The 16,172-nt window shown below is 46.6% G+C and overlaps 1 protein-coding gene across 4 annotated transcripts in view; it reads right to left on the bottom strand.

Moving 5' to 3' along the window:
- SGSM1 (small G protein signaling modulator 1) overlaps positions 1 to 16,172 on the bottom strand; it is a 118,246-nt gene that overhangs the window by 79,720 nt on the left and 22,354 nt on the right. For 2 of the 4 annotated variants that reach the window (XM_031656408.1, XM_031656410.1), the window contains exon 3: positions 1,718 to 1,793. In XM_031656408.1, the coding sequence (XP_031512268.1) occupies positions 1,718 to 1,793 (76 nt within the window). Of the gene's footprint in view, positions 1 to 1,717; positions 2,301 to 16,172 lie in introns of those variants that run through there. The other 2 variants (XM_031656407.1, XM_031656409.1) reach the window with 2 other exon arrangements.

Raw genomic sequence — 16,172 nt, 5'->3', positions numbered from 1 at the left:
CATTAGAAAACAGTTTGTTTTGAATGAATGATCAAATATTGCCTAATCTGCCCACAGATTTAAAATATTCCTGGAGATGATCTCTTAGATATCTTACTTTTAACTTATATATGCAGTACTTTTCATTTGCTTATGGTGATGTAAGTGAGCTGTCTATTCAGACTTTGTAGACATTGTTTAATCCTTCCTGACAACGGCTTATAAGAAACAACGGACAAAAGAAACCTCAAGGAGGTTCTTCAGGTTTCATTTAGTGCCATCAAATTTCTCCCACCCAAATACTTTTGAGTAGAGCTACCGAATTATTATACTATTTTTATCACTTTTATTCCTCTAAGTTAATTGGTAAGTATGCTAGCAAGTCTTAAGATGGACATGCATGCAATTTTATTTGGAAATAAAAATATTCGGGAACACACAAAAAGCTGGGAATACAAATATATATATATATACACACACACATACATATATGTATCTAATTATGTGTGTGTGTATGCGTGTACAGCTATATGTTTACATAAAGACATCCCACTTAAAAAAATAAGGTCTTCATTTTGGGAGGCCAAGGAGAGAGGAATGTTTGAACCTAGGAATTCAAGACCAGCCCTGACAACACGGCAAGACTCTGCCTTTACAGAAAATTTAAACATTTGCCAGGTGTGGTGGCACATACTTGCGGTCCCAGCTACTCGGGAAGCTGAGGTGGGAGGAACGCTTGAGCCTAGGAGGTTGAAGCTGCAGTGAGCTGTGATTGCGCCACTGCGCTCCAGCCTAGGTGACAGAGTGAGATCCTGTCTCAAAAAAAGAAAAAATAGAAAGATCTTGCCCAAAGTCAATTCAAGAAAGTGGCAGAGGTGGATCCAGGTCTGCCTGGCTGAAAAGGGGGTGAACTGAGGTCCGTGGCCTCCCAGGACACGGTGTGTGCTCAGCATGTTGTGGGCCCCGTGGGGTGGTGCCCCCAGCCATTTGGACGGCAGCTGATGGGCTGGCCAGCTGTCCTAGCTCAGGCCTCTCCACAGGACCAAGATCACGGGAGGGGAATTCGAACACGTCCTTCATTATGAGACACTCCAATTATTAAATTAAGACATTTTCAGGGAGATAGAAAGACAGACTACCACTTCTATGTACACACTGATAATCCTGACCTCAGAGACACTCAGAACCCATCTCTACCATTCTTAAAGTACAGCAAGAGCCTGGCCATGGGGTTATTTCTGGAAGCTTGTGAGCAGAGCTGGTTCAAGGAGACATGTCTGAGTCACGCTCTGAGCCCTGGGCCTGCCTGCTTTGCTGAGCCAGATGGACATGACCCTTCAGGCTATGTCACGGGCTCTTAGTTCCCTTTTTTAAAAAGTCCCCATCTACCCTCTCCCTTTACCTAGCAATAGCCACAGGCAGAATGATGGACAGGGAGCCCATTCCTCAGACGCAAGACCGTGTGTCACTTGAGGCACGGTCAGTGTGAACGGTGCCCACGGGGAGGGGAAGACGATCAACTCCTCCAGTGTTAACCACACTGACCTCTTCATGGGGTACAGAAGTCATTTTTAATTGTTTATCTACACTGTTCTGTATTTTCAAATTCTCCAGTGGAGTCCCCCTTTGGAATCCAAAACTAACTTCAGAGTCATAAAGCAAAACAGTGGCTCAAAGACGCCACTTCCCCGAGGCTGCCCACAGAGAAAGAAGCCACTTTCCCAGGCTACAGACTCACCACAGAAGGAGATGATGTGGCTGCTGTCTTCGTGGACAAACTTGCGTGTCACAGCCTCCTCCATGATCTGCTTCACCTGGAAGGCAGAGGTGACCGGAGGGGAAGAGGTCCAAGGTGACCAAGGTGACCTGGGTGTAGGTGCCCCAAAAGGGCTGCACTGCTCCCCACAAGGCCTTTCGGGCTGTTTAGGATGTTTTGATACCTGCTTTCCTTCCCCCTCCTCATCTTGTCTTTTGGAGGTCTGAGGCCTGCTTCCCATTTTATCTGAGCTCCATGCTTCCCATTTTATCAATTATTTGTTCAGGTCCTTTGCATAGTGGGCTGCTGCTTCTCTTAGGGTTCACATAAGATGTCATCTCCTTTCCTGACCACACTGACTAAGGCAGACCCCTCCCCAATCCCATCCCCTATCTTAGTTCCTGTAGGGCACGCACCACTATTCCCATTCTTTTTTTTTTTTTTTCAGATAGTGTTTTGCTCTGGTGGCCCCGGTTGGAGTGCAATGGCGCGATCTTGGCTCACTACAACCTCCGCCTCCCGGGTTCAAGCCATTCTCCTGCCTCTGCCTTCCAAGTAGCTGGGATTACAGGCGCCCGCCACCACGTCTGGTTAATTTTTCTATTTTTAGTAGAGAAGGGGTTTCACTATGTTGTCTTGAACTTCTGACCTCAAGTGATCCGCCTGCCTCGGCCTCCAAAAGTGCTGGGATTACAGGGGTGAGCCGCGGCACCCAGTCTACCACTATTCCCATTCTCTTTGTTGATTTGTTGGCCATCTGTTTCTCTCTTCTAGAATTTAAGTTCCACAAGGGCGGAAACTTCATCTGCCTCATTCACTGCTGAATTTGCACAGCCTAGAACAGTGCCTGGCACAGGGCAGATGCTCAATCAACATTTTCTAAATGACTGGATGAATGAATGAACCAGTGTATGAATGAAAGAATAAGATATATAAAGGAATCGAGAAAGTGCAGGGTAAAAAACTGCCCTGGAATCAGGTAGACCTGAATTCAAATCCCAGCTTGGAGACCTCCCAAACGGGTTTCTGATCTTATTTTGGGAAACGGACGCTCAGCGAGATAAAGGCACTTACCCAGGTAGGCAGAGCTGGCTGTCAGAGACAGGTTCCACCTCGAGACAGACACCCAGGCCGTGTGCTCTTCCCAGCGCACTCGCTCCCTCAAGAATTCTCACCTGGGTGCCTGTAATGTGCCAGGCACGGGGACACAGTGCCGAAGGGCAGCTGTGCCTCTGCTCGTGGTGCCGATCCTCTGGCAGCCTGAACACCCTTCTGCTCCACTGGATTCTGGGCCCGATTCTGCCCAGAGTCACCGTGGGATTTAAGCAAGGTCCGTCTCCTCTCTGGGCCTCAGTTACCCCACTTTGAGGTTGAGGAGGTTGGAAAACACAATCCCAAAGGCCTGTTTCAGCTCTACATCACCCTGAGGGTTCTGATGTTGGGGTAAATAAAGCAAAGTTCTGAGTTACCCCCACCCAGTGGGTTCCCATGCCCTTTCCCACTGTCCTGTGGCCCATTCAGACTCCACCAGACCAGCACATCCATGCATCCATCTGAGAGCTGTCCTAGGCCCTCCCTGCCCACTCTCCCTGCCTTCTGGTTACATCCTGGAGTTGAACACAGAGTTCGGTGCATCCCTGTCCATCTTCTCTGCAGAAACACATGGCAGTGTCCCCCCAGAACTGGCTCACCACCCCCACCCCACACAACCAAGTCAGCACCAGCCCTGTGAACAGCTCCCGATCTCAGCACTCCACCAACTCCAAGCTGGGCATTGCCTGCAGCATTTCTAACCCTGAAAACTATCTAAGGAGGCCCATGAAGTTGGCTTCATTTTGCAGATGTGGAAACTGAGTCTCATGGAGGCAAACTGACCCACCCAAGGTCACAGAGTAGGAAGGAGCACAGTAGAAATTCAAACTTATCACTTTTTTTTTCTCCCTGTACAGGCTCCTGCTGCTGTATCTTGGCTCTTCTCACTATTAGCTGTGTTTCCTCAGGCAAATCCTGTCACTTCTCTGAACCTTAGTTTTCTCCTTGGTTTAAAAGGTTATAGAAATAGCACCAGCTTCAAGGCACTTGGGAAGGCTGAACAAGATAATGATCATCATATACTGAGCATAGAGCCTGGCACGCAATGAATGTCTGCAAAGTGTGCTGCAAATAAATTTCAGCTGCATGCAGGTCATCAGCTCCACCTGAAACCTTACCTGGCCTCCCATCACCATTATTTTGGACCTGGCTGGAATGTCACCGGTTCAGGACATCAAATTCCCCTGCTTGGGTTACTAGAGAAGCTCCTTTTGAAACACCCATCAGGCTGGGCGCGGTGGCTCACACTTGTAATCCCAGCACTTTGGGAGGCAGAGGCGGGTGGATCACGAGATCAGGAGATCGAGACCATCCTGGCTAACACGGTGAAACCCCGTCTCTACTAAAAATAGAAAAAAAATTTAGCTGGGCTTGGTGGCGGGCCTGTAATCCCAGCACTTTGGGAGGCCGAGATGGGCAGATCACGAGGTCAGGAGATCGAGACCATCCTGGCTAACATGGTGAAATCCCGTCTCTACTAAAAAATACAAAAAAATTTAGCTGGGCGTGGTGGCGGGCGCCCGTAGTCCCAGCTACTCAGGAGGCTGAGGCAAGAGAATGGCGTGAACCCGGGAGGCAGAGCTTGCAGTGAGCCAAGATAACACCACTGCACTCCAGCCTGGGTGACAGGGCGAGACTCTGTCTCGGAAAAAAAAAAAAAAAGAAAAGAAAAGAAACACCCATCAGACGTGTAACATTTGGTCAGCACTTGTTTTCCCTGCCAGTCTCTGATCTCCATGAGGGCAAGCACTCTGTGTCTCCTTGCTTTATGGCTATGGTGCCAACAACTACCTTGAGTTCCAGCACATGGTATGTGCTCAATAAAGTTCTCTTTGCAAATGAATGGCTCAAAGAATCATGATTGAACTCAGGCTTTGGTAGAGTATTTCATTTGGAAAAAAAAAATATTTTCTTGTGAACATAATTGTGGGTAATAGAGCAGTAACATTATTATCCCTATTTGTCAGGGGAGGAAAGAGAGGCCCAGAGAGGTGGCGTAATCTGTTTGGGGTCACACAGCAGATGAGGACTGGATTTGGCGTTTGAACCCAGGTTTGTCCGACTCCAGGGGCTGAGCTCCTTCTGTAATATGTCACGAAGCCCACGTGGTCTCAGGGCATTTGCACACCTCTCTCCTCTCTGCAGGAATCTGCCTCCTTCTTTCCTTTGCTCCTCTACGGCAGGACACGGTGATGCTGAGAAACTGCCAGAAGGCAGTTGCCAAGCACCCAAACCCTGATGACATTTGGGAATATGGCAGCAGAGGGAGTGAGTTCAGGCTCAGTCATAGATGGTAGAGGACTTCCAGGGAGGCACTGGGGGTGGGAATTCCAGGCAGCTGGGTCAGGTGCACTTTCATGAATGCACATGGTTAATTAAGAACTGAGAATTTGGGGACAGACAGACCTGGGTTCAAATCCTGGGATGAGCCACTTATCACAACTTGGGCAAATTCCTTTACCCCCTTAGGATAACAGTACTCGGGAGGCAGAGGGTGCAGTGAGCCGAGATCGCGCCACTGCACTCCAGCCTGGTGACAGAGCAAGACTCCATCTCAGGAAAAATAAATAAATAAATAAATAAATAAATAAATAATAAAAAAATAAAAAAATAAAGCACCAACTTCTAAAGATTCAGTCAAATACGTTGGCTGTACCTTCAAAATGTCTTCAGATTCCAACCGCTTCTCAGCCCCTCCACCACCACCTCCCAGTCTAAGTCACCATCACCTCTCCGCTGAATCAATGCTGTAGACTCTTACCGGTCTCCCTGCATCCACTTCTAAGAAGCTCATTTTAATGCAGCCAGAAGGATCTCGTTAAAAGGTAAGTCAATAGAACAACCAGACAGAATATCAATAAGGAAACAAAGGCCTTTAGCAACACTATAAACCAACAATTGGACTTAACAGACATGTACAGGACACTCCACCCAACGATGGCAGGACGCCCACTTTTCTCAAGTGCACATGGAACACTCTCCAGGAGAGAGAATATCTTTCATAAACTTTTTTAAAAAAATGACATTATACAAAGCATCTTTCTCATTCACAATGAAACGAAACAAGAAATCAACAGCAGGAGGAAAACTACCAAATCCACAAATAAGAGTCATAAACAGCATACTCTTAATTAACAAATGGGTCAAAGAAGAAATCTCAAAGGAAATTAGAAAATATATTGAGATAAACACAAAAACACAACATGCCCAAACCTATGGGCTGCTATAAAAGCAGTGCTAAGAAGGAACTTACAGCTGGAAATGCTTACATTAAAATAAAGAAGATCTCAAAGAAACAAGTTACCTGCACACCTTAAGGAACAAGAAAAAGAAGAACAAACTAAAACCAAAGCTGGCAGAAAGAAGGAAATAATAAAGATTAGGCTGGGCATGGTGGCTCACACCTGTAATCCCAGCACTTTGGGAGGTTGACGTGGGCGGATTTCCTGAGGTCAGGAGTTCAAGACCAGCCTGGTCAACATGGTGAAACCCCGTCTCTACTAAAATACAAAAATTAGCCAGGCATGATGGTGGATGTCTGTAACCCCAGCTACTTGGGAGACTGAGGCGGGACAATCACTTGAACCCGGGAGGTGGAGGTTGCAGTGAGCCGAGATCGCACCATTGCACTTCAGCCTGGGTGACAGAGTGAGACTCCATCTCAAAATATATACATAAAAATTAAAAATTTAAAAATTTAAAAATAAAGATTAGGTCAGCTATAAATGAAAGAGAATTTAACAACAGAGAAAACTAACAAAGTCAAGAGATGGTTTGTCCAAAAGATCCAACAAAATTGACAAACCGTTAACTGGATTGACTAAGAATAAAAAAGAATTCTCAAAATTAAAATCAGAAATGAAAATGAGGACATTACAACTGATGCCATAGAAAAAAGCATTATAAGAGAATACTACAAACCAATAAATGTATGTCAACAAATTGGATAACTTAGATAAGATGAATAAATTCTTAGAAATACACAATATACAAACTAAATCATGAAGAAATAGAAAATCTTAACAGACCTATCATAGCAGGGAGATGCTGTCAGTAAGCTAAAACCTTCCAATAATGAAAAGCCCAGGACCACATGGCTTCACTGCTGAATTCTACCAAACACTGAAAGAATTAAACTAATTCTCAAATTCTTCCAAAAATATTAAAGAGGCAGGAACACTTCCAAACTCATGTTATAAGGTCAGGATTACCTTGAAACCAAAGCCAGTCACAAAAAAACTACAGACCGATATCTATGATAAATATGCATGCAAGAATCCTCAACAAAATACTAAAAACAGAATTCAACAGCATATTAAAAGAATATGGTCAGGCACTGTGCAGTGGCTCATGCCTACAGTCCCAGCACTTTGGGAGGCTGAGGCAAAAGGATCACTTGGGCCCAGGAGTTTGAAACCAGCCTGGGCAACATAGTGAAACCTCGCTTCTACAGAAAAATACAAAAATACAAAAACTAGCCAGGCATGGTGGCATGTGCCTGCAATCCAGCTACTTGAGAGACTGAGGTGGGAGGATAGCTTGAGCCCAGGAGGCTGAGGCTGCAGTGAGCCATGATCACACCACTGCACTCCAGCTTGGGCAAATGAATAAGACTCTATCTCAAAATAAAAACAAGACAAATAAATGGAAAGGCATCTTCTGTTTATGGTTTACAAGACTTAATATTGCTAAAATGTTGATATTACCAAAGTAATAGACAGATATAATGAAATTTCTATCAAAGTCCCAATGGTGCTTTTCTTTTTTGCAGAAACATAAATATTTACCCTAAAATTAATATCAAGGAATGTCTCATGGAACCCTGACTACCAAACAGTTTTGAAAAACAATCTTGAAAAATCTTCAGCAAGAATGAAGTTCAAGGTCTCATACTTCCTGATTTAAAAACTTTTAACAAAACTACAGAAATCAAAACAGTATGGTACTAGCATTACACACACACACACACACACACACACACACACACACATTTAGACAAATGGAATAGAGAGCCCAGAACTAAAACCTCACATATATAATCAAATGATTTTTGTCAAGGGTGCCATGCCCATTCAAAGAAGAAAGTGAAACTGACCCAATTGCCCCATAAACTGTTCTTTTTGATAAACATAGAAATTGACCCTTGTGGTCTTAAAAAGCTTGAAACTTGTATTTATCTGAGTTCCTTCCTCAGAGAAGGTCCTTCAGGCTCTCAAAAAAAGTATCAAAGAACTGAAACTCACCAGATCACAGATGGTGGGGGACCCCCTCATTCACCATGATTGCTTCCTTGTCACTCCCTAGTTCTCGTTTTCTTACACATTGTGGCATTTCTTCCTGGCTATATAAACACCTAGTTTTAGTCAGTCAGGGAGATGGATTTGAGGCTGAGCTCCCATCTCTTCAGCTGCAACACCCAATTAAAGCCTTCTTCCTTGGCAATACTTATCATCTCAGTGATTGACTTTCTGTGCAAAGAGCGGCAGGACCTAGACCAAACCCCTGGTGTTTCGGTAACAAAAGGATAGTCTTTTCAATAAATAGTGTTGGGAAAACCGGATAGCTACATACAAAAGAATAAAATTGGACCCTCACCTTATACCACATACAGAAATTAAAGTAAAACAGACCAAAGACTTTAATACAAGCTAAAACTATAAAAATCCTATAAGAAAACAAAGGAAAAGCTTCATGACATTGGATTTGACAATGATTTCTTGGATATGACACCAAATGCATGAGCAACAAAATTAAAAATAGATAAACTGGACAGCAAAGTTAAAACCTTTTGTGGATCAAAGGACACAACAAACAGAGTGAAAAAGGCAACCCATGAAATAGAAGAAAATATTTGCAAATCATATATGTGATAAAGGGTTAATGTCTAGTATATATGAAGAACTGCAACTCAACAACAACGAACAACCGAATTCAAAAATGGACAAAGGACTTGAATAGGCATTTCTCTGAAGAAGATATGCAAATGGCGAACAAGCACATGGAAAGATGCTCAACGTCATTAATCATTAGGGAAATGCAAATCAAAACCACAATGAGATACCACTCACACCTATTAGGATGGCTGCTATGAAAACACAGAAAGTAAGTATTGGTGGGGATGTGGAGAAACTGGAGCCCTTGTGCAATGATCAGGTGAAATGGTGCAGCTGCTATGGTGGACAGTATGGTCGTTCTTCAAAAGATTAACCATACAATTAGCATATGATCCAGTCATTCCACTTATGGGCATACACCCAAAGGAACTGAAGGCAAAGTCTCAAAGTCATATTTGTATACCCATGTTCACAGCAGTATTATTCACAGTAGCCAAAAGGTGGAAGCAACCCAAGGGTCCATCAATGGCTGAATGGATAGACAAAATGTGGTCCACACACACGATGGAATATTATCCAGCCTTAAAAAGGAAGGAAATTCTGACACATGCCAAAATATGAATGAACCTTGAGGACACTGTGCTAAGTGAAATAATCTAGACGCAAAAGAATAAATGCTGCAGGATTCCACTTATAAGAGGTACTTAGTCAAATTTAAAGAGAAAGAAAGGAGAATGACAGTTGCCAGGGGCTGGGGAGAGGAGAAATGGGGAGATATTATTTAATGGGTATAGAGTTTATCTTTCGAAAAGAGACCTGGAGGTTGGCACACAAGAATGTAAATGTACGTAAGACTCAACAGTACACTTAAACATGGTTAAGAAGGCAAATTTTATATTATGTATATTTTACCATTTTAAAATGTACATATGGTATGTGTTCACATAGTATAAATAAACGAATATTTTTCAGTTAAAGAAAAGTTCTATCAAACCACGTCCCTCCTCTACCCAGAACTCTTCCGTGACTCCCATCTCACTCAGCGTGACAACTCAGGTCCTCACCACCTCACACAAGGAGGCCCCTCTGCTAACCTCCAAAGTCCCTTTCCCCCATCCCAACACCTGCTCTACACACACAGGCTTCCTTGCTGCTTGCCCATCTCTGCAGGCAGAGCCCATCTCATGTCCTTTGCAATTCCTGTTCCCTCTGACTGGAATGCTCTTTCTCCAGCAATCTCAACTCTTTCTTCAAATGTCACCTTCCCTGATCATCCTAGTTAGAACCGCAACTCCCCCACCTGCACCCCACTTGAAACCCAACATACCCCTTTTTCCACCTTTTTTCTCTCCATAGTCCTTCACGTGTCCACCACGCTACATGATTTTGCTGATTTACCTTATTCCATAGAGTGTAGTGGCCTCTACGCTCTATGAGGTCAGGAATTCATCTCTGCCATCTGGTGGTGCTCTACTCCCAAGACCCAGCTGAGTGCCTGGCACAGAGCAGGCACTCAATATCTATCTGTTGAATGAATGGGGAGTTTAAACGAGGCGACGCGGGTAAAGCGTTTAGCAGAGGGCTTGATACACGGTGTGTGCTCAACACTCAGTAGCATGTGAATAATGATAACAGACACCCCTGCTGCCCTGGAACAAGTTACATCTGGTCTGTGCATCCCACCTCCCTGCATCAGGCATGTTTATGCAGGTAAAAATCAAGTTAAGAAGAAACAGCAAAATTAACTTTGCAGGGGGAAACACTGCCACTATTGGCAGTATGGAGCCGGTATGAAAAGAGCTTTGCCTACGAGGAAAGGACGGGGAGGAGGCGATAGGCAGGTTGAACGCAGAGAACAACTAGTATATCTTGAGTGAGTCGCAGTTTGCAAAGCTCTCTCCTGCCTACCTTGCCTCACAACATCAGGCGAATACAACCCCCGCTGGCAGAGGAGGCAACCGAGACTCAAGAGGGCCAGGGACATTCCTCTAAATCAGCATAACCAGGAAGATCCAGGGCCAGGCCTGACATCCAAGACTTTAGACTCTAAAACAGAGGACCAGCCAGGGCAACAAGAGTGAAACTCCATCTCAAAAAAAAAAAAGAGGAAATTTGATGTAGATACAAAGGGAAGATCATGTGAAGATCAGGGAGAAGATGGCCACCTATGAGCCAAGGAGGGAGGCTTGGATCAGATCCTTCCCTCACGGAGCTCAGAAGGAACCGGTCCTGCAGACACCTTGATCTTGAATTCCCATCTACAGAGCTGTGAGAAAATCGGTTTATGGCATTCAGGTTGCCCATTCCATGTACCCAGCAAACTTTTTCTGTAAAGGTCTACAGAGCAAATAATTTCTGCTCTGTGGTTAATATGACCTCTATGTCAACTATTAAACTCTACCCTTGTAGCATGAAAGCAGCCATAGATGATACATAATGGGCATGGCTGTGTCCCAATAAAACTATTCACAAAGCCAGTGGAGGGCTGGATTTGGCTCCAGCAGGCCGGTCTACTTCGCAGCTCCAGCCAAGGAAACTGCTCCTCTATCCTGAGTCAAGGCCCAGACGGCCTACTTAGGGGGTCCGCAGTCTGGGACAGCTCTTGGGATCAGTGCTGACGTGACTGACAACTCCCGTACACAGTGGCCGGCCCTCTCTGAAGGTTGTAGCCATCCTGCCAACGTCCTCCTGTTCCTTGGAGTCCACCATCTGCTGTCACCTCCAGAGAGGCTCTGATGCAGGCACGCAGTCACCTGCCTGTGTCTTCCCTCGTGGTGAGCACAGAGGCTACTGGGCCCCATCTGTTCCCTCCACAAAAGGAAGCTATGAGCTTGCTCAGGACATGTGGCAAACCCCTAGCTTTCTCCAGAGCACATGGTGGGAGGGTGGGAGGGGGAGGTGCCAGCCTTGGAAAGTTCTAGCTCTGTCACCAACTAGCAGACACCCTCAAGTGAGCACCACCACTCAGGGTCTCCCCACTTATTCCTCTGGCCTCAAAGACGTGCCCATCTCCCACTGTCTGGGATGCCTTCATTCTCCATTCCTTTCCTTTGTCGTGCCTCTTCCACCCTCGGGAACCTGATCATGCAAAATGTCACCTCCCCCACTGCTATGGGCTTAACTGTGTTCCCTTCACCTCCATTCCATATGTGGAAATCTTTCTTTTTTTTTTGAGATGGAGTCTTGCTCTGTTGCCACGTTGGAGTGCAGTGGCGCGATCTTGGCTCACTGCAAGCTCCGCTTCCTGGGTGCAAGTGATTCTCCTGCCTCAGCCTCCCAAATAGCTGGGACTACAGGCACCCACCACCATGCCCGACTAATTTTTGTATTTTTAGCAGAGATGGGGATTTCATCATGTTGGCCAGGATGGTCTCGATCTCTTGACCTCATGATCCACCCGCCTCAGCCTCCCAAAGTGCTGGGATTATAGGCGTGAGTCACTGCGCCTGGCCCACATATGGAAATCTTAACGGTACTATCTCAGAATGTGCTGTCTTTGAAGATTAGATCTTGACAGAGGTGACTAAGTTAAAATGAGGTCATTAGGGTGGGTCCTAATCCAATATGATTATAAGTATCCTTATGAGAAGACGAAATTGGCCAGGCACGGTGGCTCACGTCTGTAATCCCAGCACTTTGGGAGGCCGAGGCAGGTAGATCACACGAGGTCAGGAGTTCCAGACCAGCCTGGCCAACATGGTGAAACCCCATCTCTACTAAAAATACAAAAATTAGCCCGACGTGGTGGTGGATGCCTGTAATCCCAGCTACTTGGGAGGTTGAGGCAGGAGAATTGCTTGAACCCAGGAGTCGGAGGTTGCCATGAGCCGAGATCACGCCACTGCACTCCAGCCTGGGCAACAAGAGTGAAACTCCACCTAAGAAAAAAAAGCAGAAGAAGAAGAGGATATTTAGACACAGACACAAAGGGAAGATCATCTGAAGATCAGGGAGAAGATGGCCACCTAGGAGCCAAAGAGTGGGGCTTGGATCAGATCCTTCCCTCACGGAGCTCAGAAGGAACCAGTCCTGCAGACACCTTGATCTTGGACTTCCATCTCCAGAACTGTGAGAAAATCAGTTTATGTCATTCAAGCTGCCCATTCCGTGTACTGTTAGGGCAGCCTTAGTGAAGTAACAGATCTGAGAGTACCACCATTACCATCATCTTCGTCCTTCTCATCATCTTCATCACCTCTCCCTCTGACCAAGCCCTTCTCGTGTGCCAGACTCAGCTAACAGATGGTGTCTAGGTTTGATCTGTATTATTCGCTCATTATGCCCTCTCCACGGTGCTGTCAGGACAGATTCTATTTCATACACAGTTCTCAGATGATGAGACCGAGGGGCAGAAAGACTAAGGAAAGATGAAGTAACATGCCCAAGGTCATATAGTGAATAGTGGGCAGAAACGGAAGCTAAGCCCACACTCTTGACTGCACCTCTAGAAGCTTCACCCAATGACTATCTCTGAAAATAACACTAACCCTCTTATTTATATGTGCCCGGCACTTGCCACACATACCCTGTGAGTGCACAGAAACCTGATAACATATGCCCCAGGGAGTCAGTATCACTAAAGCTCAGGGACGTTGGTTACTACGTGCCCAAAATCATCAACAGATCTGAGGTTTAAACCCTGGTCAATCTGACTCTAAGGGAAGCCTCTTTCCACCACACACTGCCCCACATCTAGGAGTCAGATGAACTAATTCATCAAATCTCCAAACCCCATGACTGTGTTGGACAGCTACAGGAGTGCCTGCCCTAACACAGCCACAGGCTGAGTCAGGGAGCCAGGAATCCGGGAGGCCTCCCCGCAGACGGCTGCTGCCCTGACTCTCTGCGCGGGATGAACGATGCACCCAGACCACCTGGGCCTCCTTGTCAGGACTCAGTGATACAACACAGAACAAACAGTCTCTTCCCCTTCCTCTTTCTAACCACTGCACCTGGAGGTTAACAACACTGATGTGTTTATTCTTCGTTTCAGTGCACGCTAGGCTGGGGCATTGGGGACTTTTGCTTCTCTGTATTACAGGATGGCCTGGTTGAGAAAAATTGAGATGCAGAGGCTAGCTGTTGGCAAAGCCATAGGCAGGTGTCTCCGCTGGGGGCCTGTGTGCTCAAAGGATATCAAGAGGGCTTTTTGGTTTGGAGTTGAGGGAAGAAGGAGTTTGGGGTACAGGGGCCATGGGAACCAAGGATGGGAAGAGAGGGCAGTGGAGGGGGCATGAGAAGGCCCTGACTGCCTCCCAGGTCCTTGGCCAAGTTTGGCTGATGAGATAGTTGCTGCCTTGCACCACCCAGATCCCATCAGAACTGTCAAAGACCCTCAGCTGTCAGCCCCACGGGAGACAGGACATTGCCAGCCCCACGGGGGACAGGACACCTCTCTGGAGGTGTCCAGAGAGCCTCTTCCAAGGTCTCGCTTCTTCCCACGAGGCACACATCCAATGACTGCTGCATGTGGGGAATAAACCTCCAGCCACTTTGCCCCAACTCAGGATGACTCGGAAGGGCCATCCCAGCTCCCCTTGGAACTCCCTGCAGGGCTGGCCAAGGCTTCCCCTGAGGCTGCATCATGGCCTGACTTCTCCCTCTGCCTCTCCTGCTTGCTTCGCTCCACCTCCTGGTGTTGATCCTAAGAGCACCTCCTCCTAACCCGCCCACACGCTGACCTCCATCTCCACCAAGGACCACTAACCTACAGTGTGAACCCATCTGGGCCAAGTCAATAGAGACAAGCTGCAAATGGTGCAATGCCCGCAAATTCAGCCACACAGGATGCAGAAGCCTAGCCCCTCTAATCAGGGCTGTGATACTGGGTGCAAGGTGTGGAAAGCCTCAGGGGAGGAATCACAGCCCTGTTCAGGAGGGGCTTTTAGTGCAGTGAGCCCGAGGGTCAGATGAGATAAGAGGTTCAGGGAAAGTGTTATGCAGTAGTAGCACAGCTGCTCACTCCTCAGCCAGCAGCATCAGCATCACCTAGGAACTGGCTGGTAATGCAAATGCTAACCCTAACGCCCTTCCCCAACTGCTGGAGGCGTTTCCCAAGCCCGCCCAGGGATTCTCATGTGCGCTCAAATTTCATTAGAGTTCAAGCGAAAGGAAGAGGAGAGAGGGAGAGCGAAACAACACTGAGAAAAGGAGGGCGGGAGTGGATAGAAAACCAGCTACCTCAAGCTTCCTTAAGGAAGGGACTTGGCAGCCACAGCTCTTGTTTGGGGACCCTCTCCATACACCTAGCCCCCTTCTGGTAACCTCTCCCTCCCGCCCCTTCAGACCCAGGAGTGGTGATGGTTCCTGGTTCCTACTGTTAACAGCCACCGGGCGCTACATCCTTCCTTGTGGACTCCCAGCATCCTTCCTCCCACCGCCTTAGTCAATAGCCTCTTTATTAAATTTGCCTTAATGTACTCGGTTTGGGGGAGGCATCTGTTTCCTGTTGCCACCATGACAGTTTTCACACACTGTCTCAAGTCCAAACGCTGTAGAGTGGAGAAGGCTGTCCACTTACAGCTGTGGATCTTGAAATTCAGAGAGTTGTTAAGCTCCTCTCCTGAGGTCACACAGCCAGGAAGCTGGCTGCAAACCTCTTACCTTGGGAATGGATCTGGAGCTGCTGATGCTAAGGGTGCATGTAGTGCTCAGCCTGAGACACAGGCTGGGATAAGTGAGGACCTCTTCCACCTTTGCTACCCAGTACTGGTTATATCTCCCCAGAAGTCTGATATCCCAGGTACCTGCTAGAATATCTCCCCAGGAGTTAATGACAGGCTGACAACCTGAGGCCAGGAGATGAAATTGAAAAGGTTGTTAATTAGCAAGGAGGGTAACAGGTTATTACCCTTGAACACTGCAGAAAAGGGCATTGTCTCCATGCAGGAAGAGAGGAGGCTGCACACTCCTCCGAACCCATCCCGGGGCACAGACCAGACTGTGGACAGGGGAAGAGGGCCAGGCAGCTCTGGAAGGAAGAGCTGGAATTCAGCTCACTCTTTCCCCATTCCAGGCTCTCAGACGTGGGCTTGGGCTTGATCCACTTTGAAGGCTGACAGATGCCAGGGAGTCTGGGGTGGTCCTGAGGCAGTGATGGTCTGGGATCACTGTGGCCTGTGTGCAGGAACTTTATGGTGGGGAAGCTCATTATTCACTTTTTTTGGGCACTCACTATGCTCCAGGAACTGTGTATAACCACAACAACTCTGATGATTAAGTCCCCAAATTATTCCATTTTAGAATGGGGAAACCGAGGCACAGATTTTTTCTTTTCATATAATCTGCCCTAGGTTACTCAAAGGTGGCAGGAGTCAGACCCAGGGCCCTTGTTCTGATGAACACCTTGTCTCACAGCAGAAGCTGGAGGATGCTATTTTGAACCAAATGATAGAGAGAATATTTACTTGAACACATTCCTTTAAAAAAAAAAATTTAAGTTCAAGGGTACATGTGCAGGTTCATTATACAGGTAAACATGTCACGTGGGTTTGTTGCACAGATTATTTCAT

Source organism: Papio anubis, chromosome 16 (assembly GCF_008728515.1).
Source record: "Papio anubis isolate 15944 chromosome 16, Panubis1.0, whole genome shotgun sequence".
NCBI classification, from domain to species: Eukaryota; Metazoa; Chordata; class Mammalia; order Primates; family Cercopithecidae; genus Papio; species Papio anubis.
The sequence above is the reverse complement of the archived record's forward strand: the minus strand, read 5'-3'. Positions and strand labels throughout refer to the sequence as shown.